The sequence below is a fragment of the Oenanthe melanoleuca genome, linkage group LGE22, assembly GCF_029582105.1.
Source record: "Oenanthe melanoleuca isolate GR-GAL-2019-014 linkage group LGE22, OMel1.0, whole genome shotgun sequence".
NCBI classification, from domain to species: Eukaryota; Metazoa; Chordata; class Aves; order Passeriformes; family Muscicapidae; genus Oenanthe; species Oenanthe melanoleuca.
The window spans coordinates 3,086,354-3,102,482 of record NC_079363.1 but is presented as its reverse complement, the minus strand read 5'-3'; the positions used below and the strand labels follow the sequence as shown (position 1 = coordinate 3,102,482).

General features: G+C 50.3%; 1 protein-coding gene and 3 long non-coding RNA genes across 8 annotated transcripts; 2 read left to right on the top strand and 2 right to left on the bottom strand.

Moving 5' to 3' along the window:
- Positions 1 to 646: 646 nt before the first annotated feature.
- On the top strand, positions 647 to 4,903 carry LOC130265883 (uncharacterized). Of its 2 annotated transcripts, XR_008842702.1 has the most exons (4): positions 647 to 803; positions 2,632 to 2,786; positions 3,221 to 4,185; positions 4,817 to 4,903. It is a non-coding gene; the product is annotated as an uncharacterized LOC130265883 (long non-coding RNA). The 2 variants fall into 2 exon arrangements; XR_008842703.1 differs by lacking the exon at positions 647 to 803 and having other exon boundaries at positions 2,606 to 2,687.
- LOC130265881 (uncharacterized) lies at positions 3,811 to 6,993 on the bottom strand. Of its 2 annotated transcripts, none has more exons than XR_008842699.1 (4): positions 6,922 to 6,993; positions 6,547 to 6,682; positions 4,837 to 5,564; positions 3,811 to 4,196 (listed from the first exon to the last, which is right to left on the bottom strand). It is a non-coding gene; the product is annotated as an uncharacterized LOC130265881 (long non-coding RNA). The 2 variants fall into 2 exon arrangements; XR_008842700.1 differs by having other exon boundaries at positions 6,547 to 6,661; positions 6,922 to 6,936.
- A 4,280-nt stretch (positions 6,994 to 11,273) lies between these two features.
- Positions 11,274 to 16,129, top strand: LOC130265880 (nucleolar pre-ribosomal-associated protein 1-like). 3 transcript variants are annotated; one of them, XR_008842697.1, is made up of 4 exons: positions 11,274 to 11,793; positions 14,132 to 14,347; positions 14,918 to 15,096; positions 15,728 to 15,814. XR_008842697.1 is itself a non-coding variant. In XM_056515199.1 (2 exons), the coding sequence occupies exons 1-2, from the start codon at positions 15,052 to 15,054 to the stop codon at positions 16,127 to 16,129; spliced, it is 447 nt and encodes a 148-aa protein (XP_056371174.1). In that variant the 5' UTR covers positions 15,007 to 15,051. The 3 variants fall into 3 exon arrangements, 1 of the variants encoding a protein (XP_056371174.1); XR_008842698.1 differs by lacking the exon at positions 11,274 to 11,793 and adding an exon at positions 13,619 to 13,696; XM_056515199.1 differs by lacking the exons at positions 11,274 to 11,793; positions 14,132 to 14,347 and having other exon boundaries at positions 15,007 to 15,096; positions 15,728 to 16,129.
- LOC130265882 (uncharacterized) lies at positions 13,610 to 15,837 on the bottom strand. Its single transcript, XR_008842701.1, has 3 exons — positions 15,748 to 15,837; positions 14,862 to 15,107; positions 13,610 to 13,692 (listed from the first exon to the last, which is right to left on the bottom strand). It is a non-coding gene; the product is annotated as an uncharacterized LOC130265882 (long non-coding RNA).

Sequence of the window (16,129 nt, the reverse complement as noted above, 5' to 3'; positions counted from 1 at the left end):
GCCGAGCAGTCGATCGGCAGGCATTAACATGGCCATCGCTGTGCCGCGAGGGGCGGGGCCTTGACTGTGATGCGAGGGGCGGATCCGCGGCTGGGACTCCGGGGGCGTGGCCGTCACTGTGACAAGGGGGGGGGCCGTGGCTGTGACGGGAGGGTCGGGGCCGCGGCAGTGACGCGGGGGGCGTGGCCGTCACTGTGACGGGGGGCGGGCCCGCGGCTGTGATGCGGGGGGGGCCGACCCGATGACGTGCGGGGCCGTGGGCGGAGCCCGGGCCGCTGACGTGCGGGCGCTAACGTGACAGCGCTTCCGGTTCGGGTGCCGGCGGTGCCGCCGCTCCCTCGGCGGGCGGAGTGTGGGGCTCGGGCACCCGGCGGCATCGGGGCGGGCGCTGGGGCCGCGCGGCGCTGCCGCTGCTGCTCCGGGCTGCTGCCGGGGCTCCCGTGCCGCCGGCCGTGCGCGGGAGGGCGGTGCGGGGATTTCCCCGCGCTGAGGGGAACCGGCCCCGGCGCCTCCCGAACCCGCCGCTCCGGCGCTGCCAGGGAGTTTGTGATCAATTAAAAAGATGCCTTGTATTCTCGGAGTGGTGCATTCTACCTCTGCTGTTTTTCCTGCTAGTCTGGATCCTCTGCTTAGATTTTTTTTTCTATTTTAGATGCCCTGGCTGTGGTGGATGTCCCGGTCGAGGGCAGTGATGGCTTTCATGAAGAAATCTTTAAATGAAGACGGGATTACCCAAACCTTTCCCTTCCCTGCTGCACTAGAAGCCAGGAATATCCTGTTGCTTCAGTCTGAAAACGGAACAGGTACAGGTTTTTTTGGTATTGTGCCATTTCTACCAGTGGCGTGAAAGGGGCATCATTTTGAGCCGTTTTTAATAATTCTTGGGGATATTTTTGGGGTGTTTCTGGCTGGTTTTTTGGGGTATTTTTCTCACTTTGGCCACCTGGTCCAGCTAATTTTTGGAGTTTTTTGAGGGAATATTTTTGGTAATTTTGGGGGATTTTTTTGGGAAATTTTTTTCAGGATTATTGGTAATTTTGTGGGGGGTTTTGGTAATTTTTGGGATTTTTTTGGAAATTTTTGGGGTACTTTGGGGGAAATTTTTTGGGAATCGTTTTGGGATTTTAGGGAATTTTTTTCGGGTTTTTGGGAATTTTTGGGGGATATTTATGGGGATATTTTTTGGGGTTTTTTGGGACTTTTTTGGGGTTTTTTGGGATTTTTTGGGGTTTTTTGGGACTTTTTTGGGGATTTTCTGGGATTTTTGAGGGGTTTTTGGAATTTCTTTGGGAATTTTTATTGGGATATTTTTGGTAGTTTTTGTGGATTTTTTGGGGAATTTTTGGGGATATTTTTTAAGGATTTTTGGTGATATTTTTGGGGTGTTTTTGTGGGTTTTTTTCATCTTTGGCTGCCTGGTTATGGGGATTTTTTGGGTGTTTTTTTTGGGTGTTTCTAGTGGGGGGTTTTGGGAATTTTAGGGGTTTTTTTGGGAATTTTTTTGGAGTTTTTGGGTAGTTTTTTGGGGTTCTTTCTCCCCTATGGCTGCCAGCTCCAGCTGATTTTTGGGGGGATTTTTTAAAATGTTGGGGGATTTTATGGGGGGATTTTTTTTTTTTTTTTTTTTGAGTTTTGCAATTTTTGGGGATATTTTTGGGGAATTTTTGGGGGTTTTTTGGGGGTTTTTTTTTCTTACCTTTTGCCACCAGCTCCAGATGATTTTTGGGGGGTTTTCTGAGAAGACTTTTGGTAATTTTGGCGAATTTTTGGGGGTTTTTGGTAATGTTTGGGATTTTTTTGGGATTTTTTTGGGGATTTTTGGATTTTTTTGGGGAATTTTTTTTCTCTTTTTTTTGGGTGGGGATATTTTTGGGGAATTTTTTGTGGATTTTTGGGGAATTTTTGTAGGGATTTTTTTGAGGATTTTTTTTTTTTTTTTGCAGGATTATTTGGGATTTTTTGGGGGTTTTTGGGAATTTTTGGGGGGATTTTCTTTGGGATTTTTTTTATTTTTAATTTTTGGCGATTTTTTAGGAATTTTTTCTTGGGTATTTTTGGGGGTTTTTTTGGGTTTTTTTTTTGTTTTTTCCTTACATTTGGCCGCCACTTCCACATGGTTTTGGGTGTTTTTTGGATGGATATTTTTGGTAATTTTGGGGATTCTTTAGGGGAATTATTTTTGGGTTTTTGGGGGATTTTGGGGAATATTTTTGGGATTTTTTGGGGGTTTTTTTGAGGATGTTTGGGGATTTTTGTGTTGCTTGTGTTTGTTTGTTTTGTTGTTGTTTTGTTTGTTTGGTGTGTTGTTGTTTCTTTTGGTTGGTTTTTTTTTGTTTTTTTTTGTTTTGTTTTGTTTTGTTTTTGTGTAGGCCAGGAAACAAATTCAGCTTTAATTGTCATAGGAGCTGCTAGAGAAGACAATCTAAGTGTCATCAGTTCTGTACAGAGAAAGCAATGTGGAGCTGCTCTGAGGTGCAGCTATATTGTGTGCAGGGAGAAAAAGTTACAGAAAAAAAATTATACTTGGGTTATTTTATCTTTTGATTCTTTAAAAAAATAATCTAGCCACTTTCTATAAATATGAGTTCCAAGATGAATTTTGGTACCTTTTTCTGCTTGTGTTGCAAACAGGACACCTTGATAAGCGTGATTCCTAGAGCTGAAGGGAGACACCACAGCCAGACAAGGTGTGCAACCACCTGACTTATTTCTTCAACCACCTGATTTATTTCTAGTACAATTAGAACAAACAGCCCTTTCCTTTTTAATAAAGATAAAGCACCTAGGTGAGATTTCAGAGGAAAAAAAAAAAAAAAAAGAAAGAAAAAAAGGCATCAACACTCATTTGATCATTGTCAAACACAGTTATAATTTGTGACAGAGTGTGCCAAAAGAAGAAAACTTGGGTGGATGGCTTTCTATATCTAGAAGAGGTAATCAGTTCTAATGAGTAGGTGGCTACTTTGCATCCTTTTTTTTCCCTTGTGCAGATTATATGTGTCAGTTCAGAGTGCCTGCAGTTGCCTCTGGCTGGGTTGGGGATCACAGGCCCCCTGGGCTGGGTTTGGTGAGTTTTTCTCCAAGGCCAGCAGTGAACACTACTACACTCCACCTGAGTTCAGCTCAGAGCTCATCTCAAAACATGGGGAGCTGAGGAGATTTTTGTTTCATATTCATCACTGTTTTTCTCTTATGATTTTTTTTTTTTCACTTTAAACAGTTTAAAAATCACGAGGAGGTGAGCAAAGAACCTGCTGTGCCCCTGGATTCTGCATTTACCACTTTGCTAAAGAGAGCCTATGAGAGAGGAAGCAATACCCTACTGGAAGGTGGTGTTCAGACAAAATTGGCTTCCTGGCTCCCACCTGACCAGCTTTTGTTGGGAGTAAAGCATGTGCTGTTATACCTGAAATCCACAGTGGAGAACTTCAGCAGGGTAAGAGCAATATTGTAATAATATTGTGGTTATGTTTGATTTATTTTCATGTAGAAGGTACAAATGACTTAGCTGTTCAAACTTAGGTTCCAGTTCTGTAGCTCTTTTTTCTGTGCTTGTCTCTGAGGCTGCACAGCACCGTACAAAACTGCACGTAATTTGTAAACAAATGCCAGTTCTTATTATTGAGGATTTGCTTTGGATTTACTTTGCATGGGTTACCTTGCTGATCAGTGTGAGTGCAAATAACCTCGAGATTTTAATCCAGCTCCTGGGTCTCCCCAGGAAGCCTTTGCAGAGAGTAAAATTCACTGGCCTGTGTACCTCCAAATGTCATATATATAATGTATAAATGAAATATATAGATGTGTAAATGAAATTCTATCACTATTTATTTGGCAACCTGAGACTTCTCTTAGAATCAGGTTTCTATTAAGGGAGGTGGTTCCTTCTCCCAGAAGAGGTTGTAATCTAAGTAGTTCTTAGTTAACTCCTATTCCTGCTGTATAATTACCTGTCTGCTCCCATCCTCCTCTTTTCTTCACTTCCAACATGTCTTTGTTTTCATAGCTTGGTAAAACTTTGGGTCCTCAGCTTGTTGATCTCTGTGTGGACCTGCTGAGCATCTTGTTGTGCCGGGACAATGAAATAAAGCTGGAGCAGCAGCAGAAGCAGGAGGAGCATCAGGCTGATGGGATCTCTTCATGGATGAGGAGCCTCTGATGACAGAAGTGTCTTCAAATGACAAGGTACCAAATCCCTGCATACAGAGGCACATGTTAGTAAACTTGGGTTTGGCCGATTCTCTGGGGAATAGTTTTGCTGATCAGAGAGTTGTTGTCAAGCTCTTGGAGGGGAACTTAGGAATGCAGAGCGTGAGGTTGCTAAACTACTGTCTGGAGATGTGAGCCAGCTGCATCACCCACAGTCCCACCCCTGAGCTGGAACACGGTCAGGAGAAGTCTCAAATCAGATCACCTTTTCAGGAAAAAATGCATCCCCTCAGCCCTGTGTAAAGCCTTATTGAAAATTATGTACCTGAGGAGGGAATTTTTTCTCCTTTCATCTGTTCTGTGAATTTGTGGAGATTAGAGTGTGTTGATGAACCCCAGAATACTCAGTTCTTCTCTGCAGACGAGCTTAGACACGTCCAGAGTGTTCAGTATAACAGCATAAATCCCACAGCATAAATGTTGAGAGAATGATATTTATGTGCTTGTAATTCATTAATATTTTTTATCCTCTGGTCAGCTAGTAGACAGTTTCATGTTCAATAATTGTAACTGATAAAATGTGGAAAATAGGCAGATGAATGAGTTTATTTTTTACCCTGCACTGTGATTATCCATTCAGTCATGCTGTTACCTCTGTTTGTTACAGACCCTGGAGGATGCACTCACCTTGATTTTCAGACATCCTGCACTGGAGAGCTGGTTCCTGGCGTTGGAGCTGCGCTCTATTCCTCAGCCTGGTCTGAACCCTGTCACTGTGAAGCTCCTGTCAGCTCACCTCCATTCTGGGGTGCTCCAGCTGCTGAAAACGAGAGATCACAGACACGTCTTGTCCAAGTATTTCAAAGCCATCACCAAAAGTGTCCTGGAAGAGCTGCAGACTGGGGGGAAGGACCAAAGCCAGGTCTATCCCAGGAAGTCTCACCAGCTGCAGGCTCTGGAGGAGCTGCACATGTACATGACTGCAGCTCAGCTGAAGGAGATCACTTTAACCATGCTGCAACTTCCTGAGATGGGCTTGGCTTCTCAGAAATCTGAAAAAATCCCCTAAAATAGGGAAGCAGTTAAGCTTCTATGGACAAACTTTGGTGCAGCTCTTTACAGACAGCCACCAAAGACAGCCCCAGCAAGGAGAACTTCTGCTGTCCACAGAGCACATTAAGGCTTTGGGGAAATTGATGTCAGCATCGGCCAGAAGAGATTTGGAGCGAGTTTTCCTTCAGGCTCTCCAGAGTGAGCCAGTCCTTGCTCTCACAGGTGGTGTTGAGGTGCAGGCTCACTGCCTTGCCCAGTGCTCACTCACCTCCCTGGCCATTGTGGCCATGCTGATCCAGCACTCCAGGACTCACCTGCTGCAGTTGGAGCTCTGGTGTCTGAGCAGTGCCACTGGGAAGTACCTGAGGAAGCACATGGAGAGCTTTCTTCCACTGGTTCACGTGCATTTGCAGTACAGAGACCTGTATGGATTCAGCCGACCTTCCGCAGGTAAAGGCACCACTGAGCCCTGCCTGATGCAGGAGGCCCTGCTGGCCTTAAGGGCTGGCAATCTTCACACCACAAATAAAGGCGATAAGACCTAGATGTCTGACCTCTAGTGACTGTCTTGGAAGTACCTCTGCAGCACTAAAGGTGAACAGCTGTTCTGAGGCTTGCCTGTTAAGACTGAAGCCAAGTGCTCTTAAGAGTTACTGCTGCCCTGATTTTTCTTTTGAAGCCCTTATTTAATGCTTGGTGAATGTGGAATTCTGTCTTTGTGCTTCTCCTGATTTAGTACAGGAGATAAAACCTTTTGCTCAGGCAAGGAGAGAAGAGTGTCTGGAGCGTGCAATGCCACAACCAGATGGTTTTTGTAGAAACTGAGCTTTCACTTTTGCAGAGTCCAAGAATTTTCTTTCTAAAACAAACCTCCGGCTCTGGGCTGGCTACAGTAATGCTCATATGTAATGTCATAACCTCACAGTGCCTCCTGGAGGGTGGATATTCCCGTGCAGAGCTGCCCCTTGAACGCCAGCTGTGCCAGGAACGGGCAGAGCGTCCAAGGAAGCTCAGCAGCATCGGGACAGGGACAGGCATCTGCTCCAAACAACTGGCTATCTAAAGCCCTCATCCCCCAGCCCCACCCATGTCCCTGGGGGCAGCTGACAGAGCTGCCTGGAGTCAGCTGATTTAGCCCCCCTGAGCCGGGGCTCCAGGTGATATTTTCAAGCAGGAGAAGGCAGGGCCGGGGGCGCTCCCGTCCCGTGCCAAGGCAGCTCCCCGTGCCCACGGGAGGACATCTCTCCCTGCAGCAGCTCAGCTCCTTTCAGAGCCTCAGCAAGTTCTTTTCCCTCAGCAAAGGGTGCACATCCCTGCCTTCAGCACACCTCCAGTGGGACCCACCTGGGAAAGCTTTCCATCCCTTCTGCACTTCCAGCTGGCTCCCTGGAAACTCCCACCTTCGTCCAAACAAAACTTCATCCCACCTGAACCTTTGATTTGAAGGCATCTCTGCAGGCTGTCGGTTGGCATTTAATAGCTGTGAGGGAAGACTGCCTTGGCTTCAGTGCTGCTGCTGCTGAACGAGGCCTCAGGCGGGGGAAGGGAGGGAAGGGAAGGGAGGGAAGGGAAGGAAGGGAAGGAAGGGAAGGGAGGGAAGGGAAGGGAAGGGAAGGGAAGGGAAGGGAAGGGAAGGGAAGGGGGAAGGGAAGGGAAGGGAAGGGAAGGGAAGGGAAGGGAAGGGAAGGGAAGGGAAGAATTGGGGTGGACAGGACATACCTGGCAGCTGCCTGGGAGCTCTGGGAGGCTGGAACCAGGAATTGCTGTCTGAGCCCCTCTGCACACAGCCCGTGCCGCCATCACCAGGACACGCCAGCTGCTCCTTGGGCTGCTTTTGGGCTGTCAGTGGCCTGTATCCAGGCTGGCATCTCCAGGAGCCTGCTCAGAGCAGCCCCTGGCCGGGAGCCACGGGCAGCCCTTGAGCCGTGTCCGTGCCAGCGCCGGCCGGGCCCCAGCGCCCATCCCGGGCCGTGTGCTCGGCACGGGCAGGACGCTGCAGGCACAGCCCCTGCCCCGAGGGCCCAAGGACAAGAGGTGCTGGATGCCTTTTGGGGACTCCTGGCCTCGTCCTGCCCCTCGCAGCTGGGACACACAGAAACATCAAGGAGCATTGCTGGCACTGAGAGGGAGGCACTGAGGCCTCTGTGCAGCTCTGGGCCACAAAACCAACCCCAGTTTCAGCAGCTGCTTCATTTGGGCAACACTCACCTGCAGGAAATGCCACCTGCCACTCTCCAGAAGAACTCAGGCCACACAGCAAGGGAAGCCTCAGAACCTGTCCTGCTCACTTCTCCCTACAAAGAGACATGGCAAGAGCAAATCTACAGCTGCTGGGTAAATCCTGGAAAGGGCAGGAAAATCAGGGGATGGGAAGATGCGGTGCTGTCATGCCAGCTGCCAGCCAGTTCTACCCTACAGCCGTGGCAGGGGCTGGTGTGTAAAGCTGCTTTAGCAGAATAGAAGGAGCTGCAGTTTCCTTGCTGGAGCCAATGATTCCCATCCTTGGGAGTTTCATACCTGAGATGCAGAGGGCTCAGTCAGTCGGAGCACAGTCCAGGTAGTGCCAAGGTTGTGAGTTCAATTCTCCCACGGGCCGTGTCCTCGAGAGTCGGATTTAGGAACCCTCTCAATCCCAGTATATCCTGTGACCTGGAAGCAAAGGGGAAAAGCCGCAACCGAGTTTTAATAAAAGAGGTTTTGCCATTGCAGAGCTTTTTGGAGTTGCAAAGCAAGGGAGAGGGGGAGCATCCCATCTGGCAGGTGAATGAGAAACAGCCCGAGCGGAACCGTGCCCGGCCCCGCCGAGCGGCTCCTCCCGCGCCCCAGCCCCGCTCGTTCCGCAGGGGTGCGCGGGCAGCAGCCCCGGGGCTGTGCGCGCACGGGAACGGGGAGCCGGGCGCTGCTCCGCGCTCAGGGCTGCGGGGCCTCCGCGGGACGGGGGCACCGGGAGCGCCGGGATTTGGGGCTCCAGGGCTGGCACGGCGGCCCCCGCGCCCGGCCGGCTCCAGCCGCTCGGGCTCTCCGGCCTTTATTATGCGGCGTCCCGAACCCCGCGGGGCGGGGGAAAGAGGAAAAGCGGGCACGGAGGATGGGATGGGGGGGCAGACGGGGCGGTCGGGGTGGGTGACCAAGGACCGAGGGCGGGGGGGCGCCGGGGTGTGCGGGGCAGCGGGGACAGGGGAAGGGCGCTGGGGGGGGGGAATGGGAGAGTGGAGGAAGGAGGGGAGGCGGAATTGTGGGGGGGGGGGGGGAACGGGAGCAGGGAGAGGGAACAGGGACAAGTGTGGTGGGAAGGGAATGGGAGGGTGGAGGAAGGAGGGGAGGATTGAATGAGGGGAATGGGAGCAGGGAGAGGGAATGGGGGGGCCCAGGGTTGGGGGGAAGGAAGGGTAGAAGCAGGAGCAGGAGAAGAAAGGAATAGAACAGGGTAGGGTAGGGTGTGTATAGGGATGGGGGGCGGATGGGAAGGAACAGCGGGAAACAGCCAGGGGAGAAGGAGGGACACAGGGATGAGAGGAGCAGGGAGGGCTCGGGCTGCGGAGGGAAGCGGGACGGGGAGGGAAAGGCCGGGGGGGGGAGAGGGACGGGGGACCCAGGAGGGGAACAGGAGAGGGGAGCGGGGTAGGGACAGGAGAGGGAGAATGGGGGGCACAGGTTGGCGGGGGGAGAAAGAAAAGAAAAGGAACACGGGGAGGAGGGAGGAAAGGTAGAGAGAGAAAGAGGAGGAGAGGCCGAAAGGGGCGGGGAAAGGGTCGGTTTGAGGAGGAGAGAGAAAGGCAAGAAAGGGAGAAAAAGAAGGGGAACACGAGGAGGAGGAAGGAGGGGTAGAGGGTTTGAGAGGAGGGAAAGCAGAAATCCAACCAGTCCCTGTGCGCGGAGCTCCAACGCAGCCACTGTCCGCAGCGAGCTCAGCCCGGGCAAATGGCGGCCGAGCCAATTACCTGGAGTTCAATCACCTCGGCCACGCCCCGCGCAGCCGCACCGAGACCCCGCCGCACCTGTGCCGGGCCCGGCCCCGCCCCTGGATCACCTCACGGCCCCGCACCTGGATCCCCGCCCGGTACCGCCGTCGGTGCCGCCCTTGGTACCGCCCCTGGTTCCGCCCTTGGTACCGCCCCCGGTACCGCCTTCGGTACCGCCCCCGGCAGGACAGGACCCCGAAGCAGAGAAAGGCGTCTGCCCGCAGCCGCCTGTCGGCGCCTGCCCTACTCCGCGCGCCCGCGGCGCCGCTGAGCCCACAGCCCGTGTCCGCACTCTCGGAAACGCCGCAGAAAATCGCGCCGCGGCGATCGCTGTCGGCGTCGCGCGCAGGCAGCCCCCAAACACACTGGGGTCCTTCATTTTCCCGCCCTTTCTGCCGCCATATATAGAAGGTCAGGCGCGTACCGGCCGAGCCGCCATCTTGAGAGTGGCAAGACGTCACTTCCGCCCTTCTCTGCTTCCATCTTTACTACTGGCAGAGGCCACTTCCGGCCCGGCTGCCATCTTTGTTGTGGTACCCGTAACGCCCCCACCATCTCAATTTCTAATTCGCCTGCCTGAATCCGGCAACGACGCCGAAAAGAGCTCCGGCCGACGCTCGAGCGGCGGCAGGCACGGGCGGGGATGCTTGTCTCGGCCGGGCTCCTGCCGCAAGCGGCATCCGCAGCGTGGCGGCAGTCCTACAGGGCAGCGTCCCGGCACGCGCTCGCTCCCATCATCGGAAGGGCACGCGCGCAGCACCGCGCTGTGCCCACAGGACGTCAGCGCTGCCAGGGCGCCGGAGCGGCGGCGGCTGCAGTACCGCGCTGTGCCCACAAGGCGGCAGCACTGCCGCCCTTCCCACGCTCGCAGCCGCGGCCGCTCTCGCAGCCCGAACTCGGCGTCACCCTCCCCTCTATTCACACACACACCCCCCGCTCCCCGCTCCATCCGGGCAGCGAAGGCGGGGGCGCCGCTGCAATCCGGATCTCCGGCGAGGAGAACAGCATTGCTGCCCTGCCGGATTGAGAAATCCGATTCCTTGCAGAGATTGAGGGGATAGGGAGCTCAGCCTTAGGCTGGGTTTTGGCAGCGGCAATCGGGTGAGGAGGGGAGAGGGGAGCTGCTCGGCAGCGGCTGCAGTACCGCGCTGTGCCCACAAGGCGGCGTTAGCGGCGGTGCGCAGCCAGGGCTGGGGCGGGGCAGGGGCGGGGCCGGGGGAGCGTCCCAGGGGATGGAACGAAGAGGGACAGGGTCAGCGCTGGGCTAAACCCCCAGAACCCCCTAAAAAACCCCAAAATTAAAAAAAAAAATTAAAAATCCAATAAAAACTTTAAAAAATCCCATCAAAATACCCTAAAGCAACCTTAAAACCCCCCAAACAAAACCAAAACCCCTTTAAAAACGGGGGACGGGGCCACGTGACACCCCAGGCAGTTCCAAAGCCCAAGGGGCGGGGATCGGTTTAGGGTGCATTGCTCTGGGCCTGAGCAATCGAGCCGAGAGAGATCGATCGGCAGGCATCACGAGTCGATCGCCGAGCAATCGATCGGCAGGCATCACGAGTCGATCGCCGAGCGATCGATCGGCAGGCATCGCTAGTCGATCGCCGAGCGATCGATCGGCAGGCATCGCTAGTCGATCGCCGAGCGATCGATCGGCAGGCATCGCTAGTCGATCGCCGAGCGATCGATCGGCAGGCATCACGAGTCGATCGCCGAGCAGTCGATCGGCAGGCATCGCTAATCGATCGCCGAGATCGATCGGCAGGCATCACGAGTCGATCGCCGAGCAATCGATCGGCAGGCGTCGCTAGTCGATCGCCGAGCAGTCGATCGGCAGGCATTAACATGGCCATCGCTGTGCCGCGAGGGGCGGGGCCTTGACTGTGATGCGAGGGGCGGATCCGCGGCTGGGACTCCGGGGGCGTGGCCGTCACTGTGACAAGGGGGGCGGGGCCGCGGCTGTGACGGGAGGGTCGGGGCCGCGGCAGTGACGCGGGGGGCGTGGCCGTCACTGTGACGCGGGGGGCGGGCCCGCGGCTGTGATGCGGGGGGGGCCGACCCGATGACGTGCGGGGCCGTGGGCGGAGCCCGGGCCGCTGACGTGCGGGCGCTAACGTGACAGCGCTTCCGGTTCGGGTGCCGGCGGTGCCGCCGCTCCCTCGGCGGGCGGAGTGTGGGGCTCGGGCACCCGGCGGCATCGGGGCGGGCGCTGGGGCCGCGCGGCGCTGCCGCTGCTGCTCCGGGCTGCTGCCGGGGCTCCCGTGCCGCCGGCCGTGCGCGGGAGGGCGGTGCGGGGATTTCCCCGCGCTGAGGGGAACCGGCCCCGGCGCCTCCCGAACCCGCCGCTCCGGCGCTGCCAGGGAGTTTGTGATCAATTAAAAAGATGCCTTGTATTCTCGGAGTGGTGCATTCTACCTCTGCTGTTTTTCCTGCTAGTCTGGATCCTCTGCTTAGATTTTTTTCTTCATATTTTAGGTGCCCTGGCTGTGGTGGATGTCCCGGTCGAGGGCAGTGATGGCTTTCATGAAGAAATCTTTAAATGAAGACGGGATTACCCAAACCTTTCCCTTCCCTGCTGCACTAGAAGCCAGGAATATCCTGTTGCTTCAGTCTGAAAACGGAACAGGTACAGGTTTTTTTGGTATTGTGCCATTTCTACCAGTGGCGTGAAAGGGGCATCATTTTGAGCCGTTTTTAATAATTCTTGGGGATATTTTTGGGGTGTTTCTGGCTGGTTTTTTGGGGTATTTTTCTCACTTTGGCCACCTGGTCCAGCTAATTTTTGGAGTTTTTTGAGGGAATATTTTTGGTAATTTTGGGGGATTTTTTTGGGAAATTTTTTTCAGGATTATTGGTAATTTTGTGGGGGGTTTTGGTAATTTTTGGGATTTTTTTGGAAATTTTTGGGGTACTTTGGGGGAAATTTTTTGGGAATCGTTTTGGGATTTTAGGGAATTTTTTTCGGGTTTTTGGGAATTTTTGGGGATATTTGGGATATTTTGGGGTTTTTTGGGGTTTTTTGGGACTTTTTTGGGGATTTTCTGGGATTTTTGAGGGGTTTTTGGAATTTCTTTGGGAATTTTTATTGGGATATTTTTGGTAGTTTTTGTGGATTTTTTGGGGAATTTTTGGGGATATTTTTTAAGGATTTTTGGTGATATTTTTGGGGTGTTTTTGTGGGTTTTTTTCATCTTTGGCTGCCTGGTTATGGGGATTTTTTGGGTGTTTTTTTGGGGTGTTTCTAGGGGGGGTTTTGGGAATTTTAGGGGTTTTTTTGGGAATTTTTTTGGAGTTTTTGGGTAGTTTTTTGGGGTTCTTTCTCCCCTATGGCTGCCAGCTCCAGCTGATTTTTGGGGGGATATTTTTTAAAATGTTGGGGGATTTTATGGGGGGATTTTTTGTTTTTTTTTTTTTTTTTTTTTGTTTTGCAATTTTTGGGGATATTTTTGGGGAATTTTTGGGGGTTTTTTGGGGTTTTTTTTCTTACCTTTTGCCACCAGCTCCAGATGATTTTTGGGGGGTTTTCTGAGAAGACTTTTGGTAATTTTGGCGAATTTTTGGGGGTTTTTGGTAATGTTTGGGATTTTTTTGGGATTTTTTTGGGGATTTTTGGTTTTTTTTTTTTTTCTTTTTTTTGGGGGGGATATTTTTGGGGAATTTTTTGTGGATTTTTGGGGAATTTTTGTAGGGATTTTTTTTTTTTTTTTTTTTTTTCAGGATTATTTGGGATTTTTTGGGGGTTTTTGGGAATTTTTGGGGGGATTTTTTAGGAATTTTTTCTTGGGTATTTTTGGGGGTTTTTTTGGGTTTTTTTTTTGTTTTTTCCTTACATTTGGCCGCCACTTCCACATGGTTTTGGGTGTTTTTTGGATGGATATTTTTGGTAATTTTTGGGGATTCTTTAGGGGAATTATTTTTGGGTTTTTGAGGGATTTTGGGGAATATTTTTGGGTATCGTTTTGGGATTTTTTGGGGGTTTTTTTGAGGATGTTTGGGGATTTTTGTGTTGCTTGTGTTTGTTTGTTTTGTTGTTGTTTTGTTTGTTTGGTGTGTTGTTGTTTCTTTTGGTTGGTTTTTTTTTTTTTGTTTTGTTTTGTTTTGTTTTTGTGTAGGCCAGGAAACAAATTCAGCTTTAATTGTCATAGGAGCTGCTAGAGAAGACAATCTAAGTGTCATCAGTTCTGTACAGAGAAAGCAATGTGGAGCTGCTCTGAGGTGCAGCTATATTGTGTGCAGGGAGAAAAAGTTACAGAAAAAAAAATATACTTGGGTTATTTTATCTTTTGATTCTTTAAAAAAATAATCTAGCCACTTTCTATAAATATGAGTTCCAAGATGAATTTTGGTACCTTTTTCTGCTTGTGTTGCAAACAGGACACCTTGATAAGCGTGATTCCTAGAGCTGAAGGGAGACACCACAGCCAGACAAGGTGTGCAACCACCTGACTTATTTCTTCAACCACCTGATTTATTTCTAGTACAATTAGAACAAACAGCCCTTTCCTTTTTAATAAAGATAAAGCACCTAGGTGAGATTTCAGAGGAAAAAAAAAAAAAAAAAAGAAAGAAAAAAAGGCATCAACACTCATTTGATCATTGTCAAACACAGTTATAATTTGTGACAGAGTGTGCCAAAAGAAGAAAACTTGGGTGGATGGCTTTCTATATCTAGAAGAGGTAATCAGTTCTAATGAGTAGGTGGCTACTTTGCATCCTTTTTTTTCCCTTGTGCAGATTATATGTGTCAGTTCAGAGTGCCTGCAGTTGCCTCTGGCTGGGTTGGGGATCACAGGCCCCCTGGGCTGGGTTTGGTGAGTTTTTCTCCAAGGCCAGCAGTGAACACTACTACACTCCACCTGAGTTCAGCTCAGAGCTCATCTCAAAACATGGGGAGCTGAGGAGATTTTTGTTTCATATTCATCACTGTTTTTCTCTTATGATTTTTTTTTTTTCACTTTAAACAGTTTAAAAATCACGAGGAGGTGAGCAAAGAACCTGCTGTGCCCCTGGATTCTGCATTTACCACTTTGCTAAAGAGAGCCTATGAGAGAGGAAGCAATACCCTACTGGAAGGTGGTGTTCAGACAAAATTGGCTTCCTGGCTCCCACCTGACCAGCTTTTGTTGGGAGTAAAGCATGTGCTGTTATACCTGAAATCCACAGTGGAGAACTTCAGCAGGGTAAGAGCAATATTGTAATAATATTGTGGTTATGTTTGATTTATTTTCATGTAGAAGGTACAAATGACTTAGCTGTTCAAACTTAGGTTCCAGTTCTGTAGCTCTTTTTTCTGTGCTTGTCTCTGAGGCTGCACAGCACCGTACAAAACTGCACGTAATTTGTAAACAAATGCCAGTTCTTATTATTGAGGATTTGCTTTGGATTTACTTTGCATGGGTTACCTTGCTGATCAGTGTGAGTGCAAATAACCTCGAGATTTTAATCCAGCTCCTGGGTCTCCCCAGGAAGCCTTTGCAGAGAGTAAAATTCACTGGCCTGTGTACCTCCAAATGTCATATATATAATGTATAAATGAATATATATAGATGTGTAAATGAAATTCTATCACTATTTATTTGGCAACCTGAGACTTCTCTTAGAATCAGGTTCTATTAAGGGAGGTGGTTCCTTCTCCCAGAAGAGGTTGTAATCTAAGTAGTTCTTAGTTAACTCCTATTCCTGCTGTATAATTACCTGTCTGCTCCCATCCTCCTCTTTTCTTCACTTCCAACATGTCTTTGTTTTCATAGCTTGGTAAAACTTTGGGTCCTCAGCTTGTTGATCTCTGTGTGGACCTGCTGAGCATCTTGTTGTGCCGGGACAATGAAATAAAGCTGGAGCAGCAGCAGAAGCAGGAGGAGCATCAGGCTGATGGGATCTCTTCATGGATGAGGAGCCTCTGATGACAGAAGTGTCTTCAAATGACAAGGTACCAAATCCCTGCATACAGAGGCACATGTTAGTAAACTTGGGTTTGGCCGATTCTCTGGGGAATAGTTTTGCTGATCAGAGAGTTGTTGTCAAGCTCTTGGAGGGGAACTTAGGAATGCAGAGCGTGAGGTTGCTAAACTACTGTCTGGAGATGTGAGCCAGCTGCATCACCCACAGTCCCACCCCTGAGCTGGAACACGGTCAGGAGAAGTCTCAAATCAGATCACCTTTTCAGGAAAAAATGCATCCCCTCAGCCCTGTGTAAAGCCTTATTGAAAATTATGTACCTGAGGAGGGAATTTTTTCTCCTTTCATCTGTTCTGTGAATTTGTGGAGATTAGAGTGTGTTGATGAACCCCAGAATACTCAGTTCTTCTCTGCAGACGAGCTTAGACACGTCCAGAGTGTTCAGTATAACAGCATAAATCCCACAGCATAAATGTTGAGAGAATGATATTTATGTGCTTGTAATTCATTAATATTTTTTATCCTCTGGTCAGCTAGTAGACAGTTTCATGTTCAATAATTGTAACTGATAAAATGTGGAAAATAGGCAGATGAATGAGTTTATTTTTTACCCTGCACTGTGATTATCCATTCAGTCATGCTGTTACCTCTGTTTGTTACAGACCCTGGAGGATGCACTCACCTTGATTTTCAGACATCCTGCACTGGAGAGCTGGTTCCTGGCGTTGGAGCTGCGCTCTATTCCTCAGCCTGGTCTGAACCCTGTCACTGTGAAGCTCCTGTCAGCTCACCTCCATTCTGGGGTGCTCCAGCTGCTGAAAACGAGAGATCACAGACACGTCTTGTCCAAGTATTTCAAAGCCATCACCAAAAGTGTCCTGGAAGAGCTGCAGACTGGGGGGAAGGACCAAAGCCAGGTCTATCCCAGGAAGTCTCACCAGCTGCAGGCTCTGGAGGAGCTGCACATGTACATGACTGCAGCTCAGCTGAAGGAGATCACTTTAACCATGCTGCAACTTCCTGAGATGGGCTTGGCTTCTCAGAAATCTGAAAAAATCCCCTAA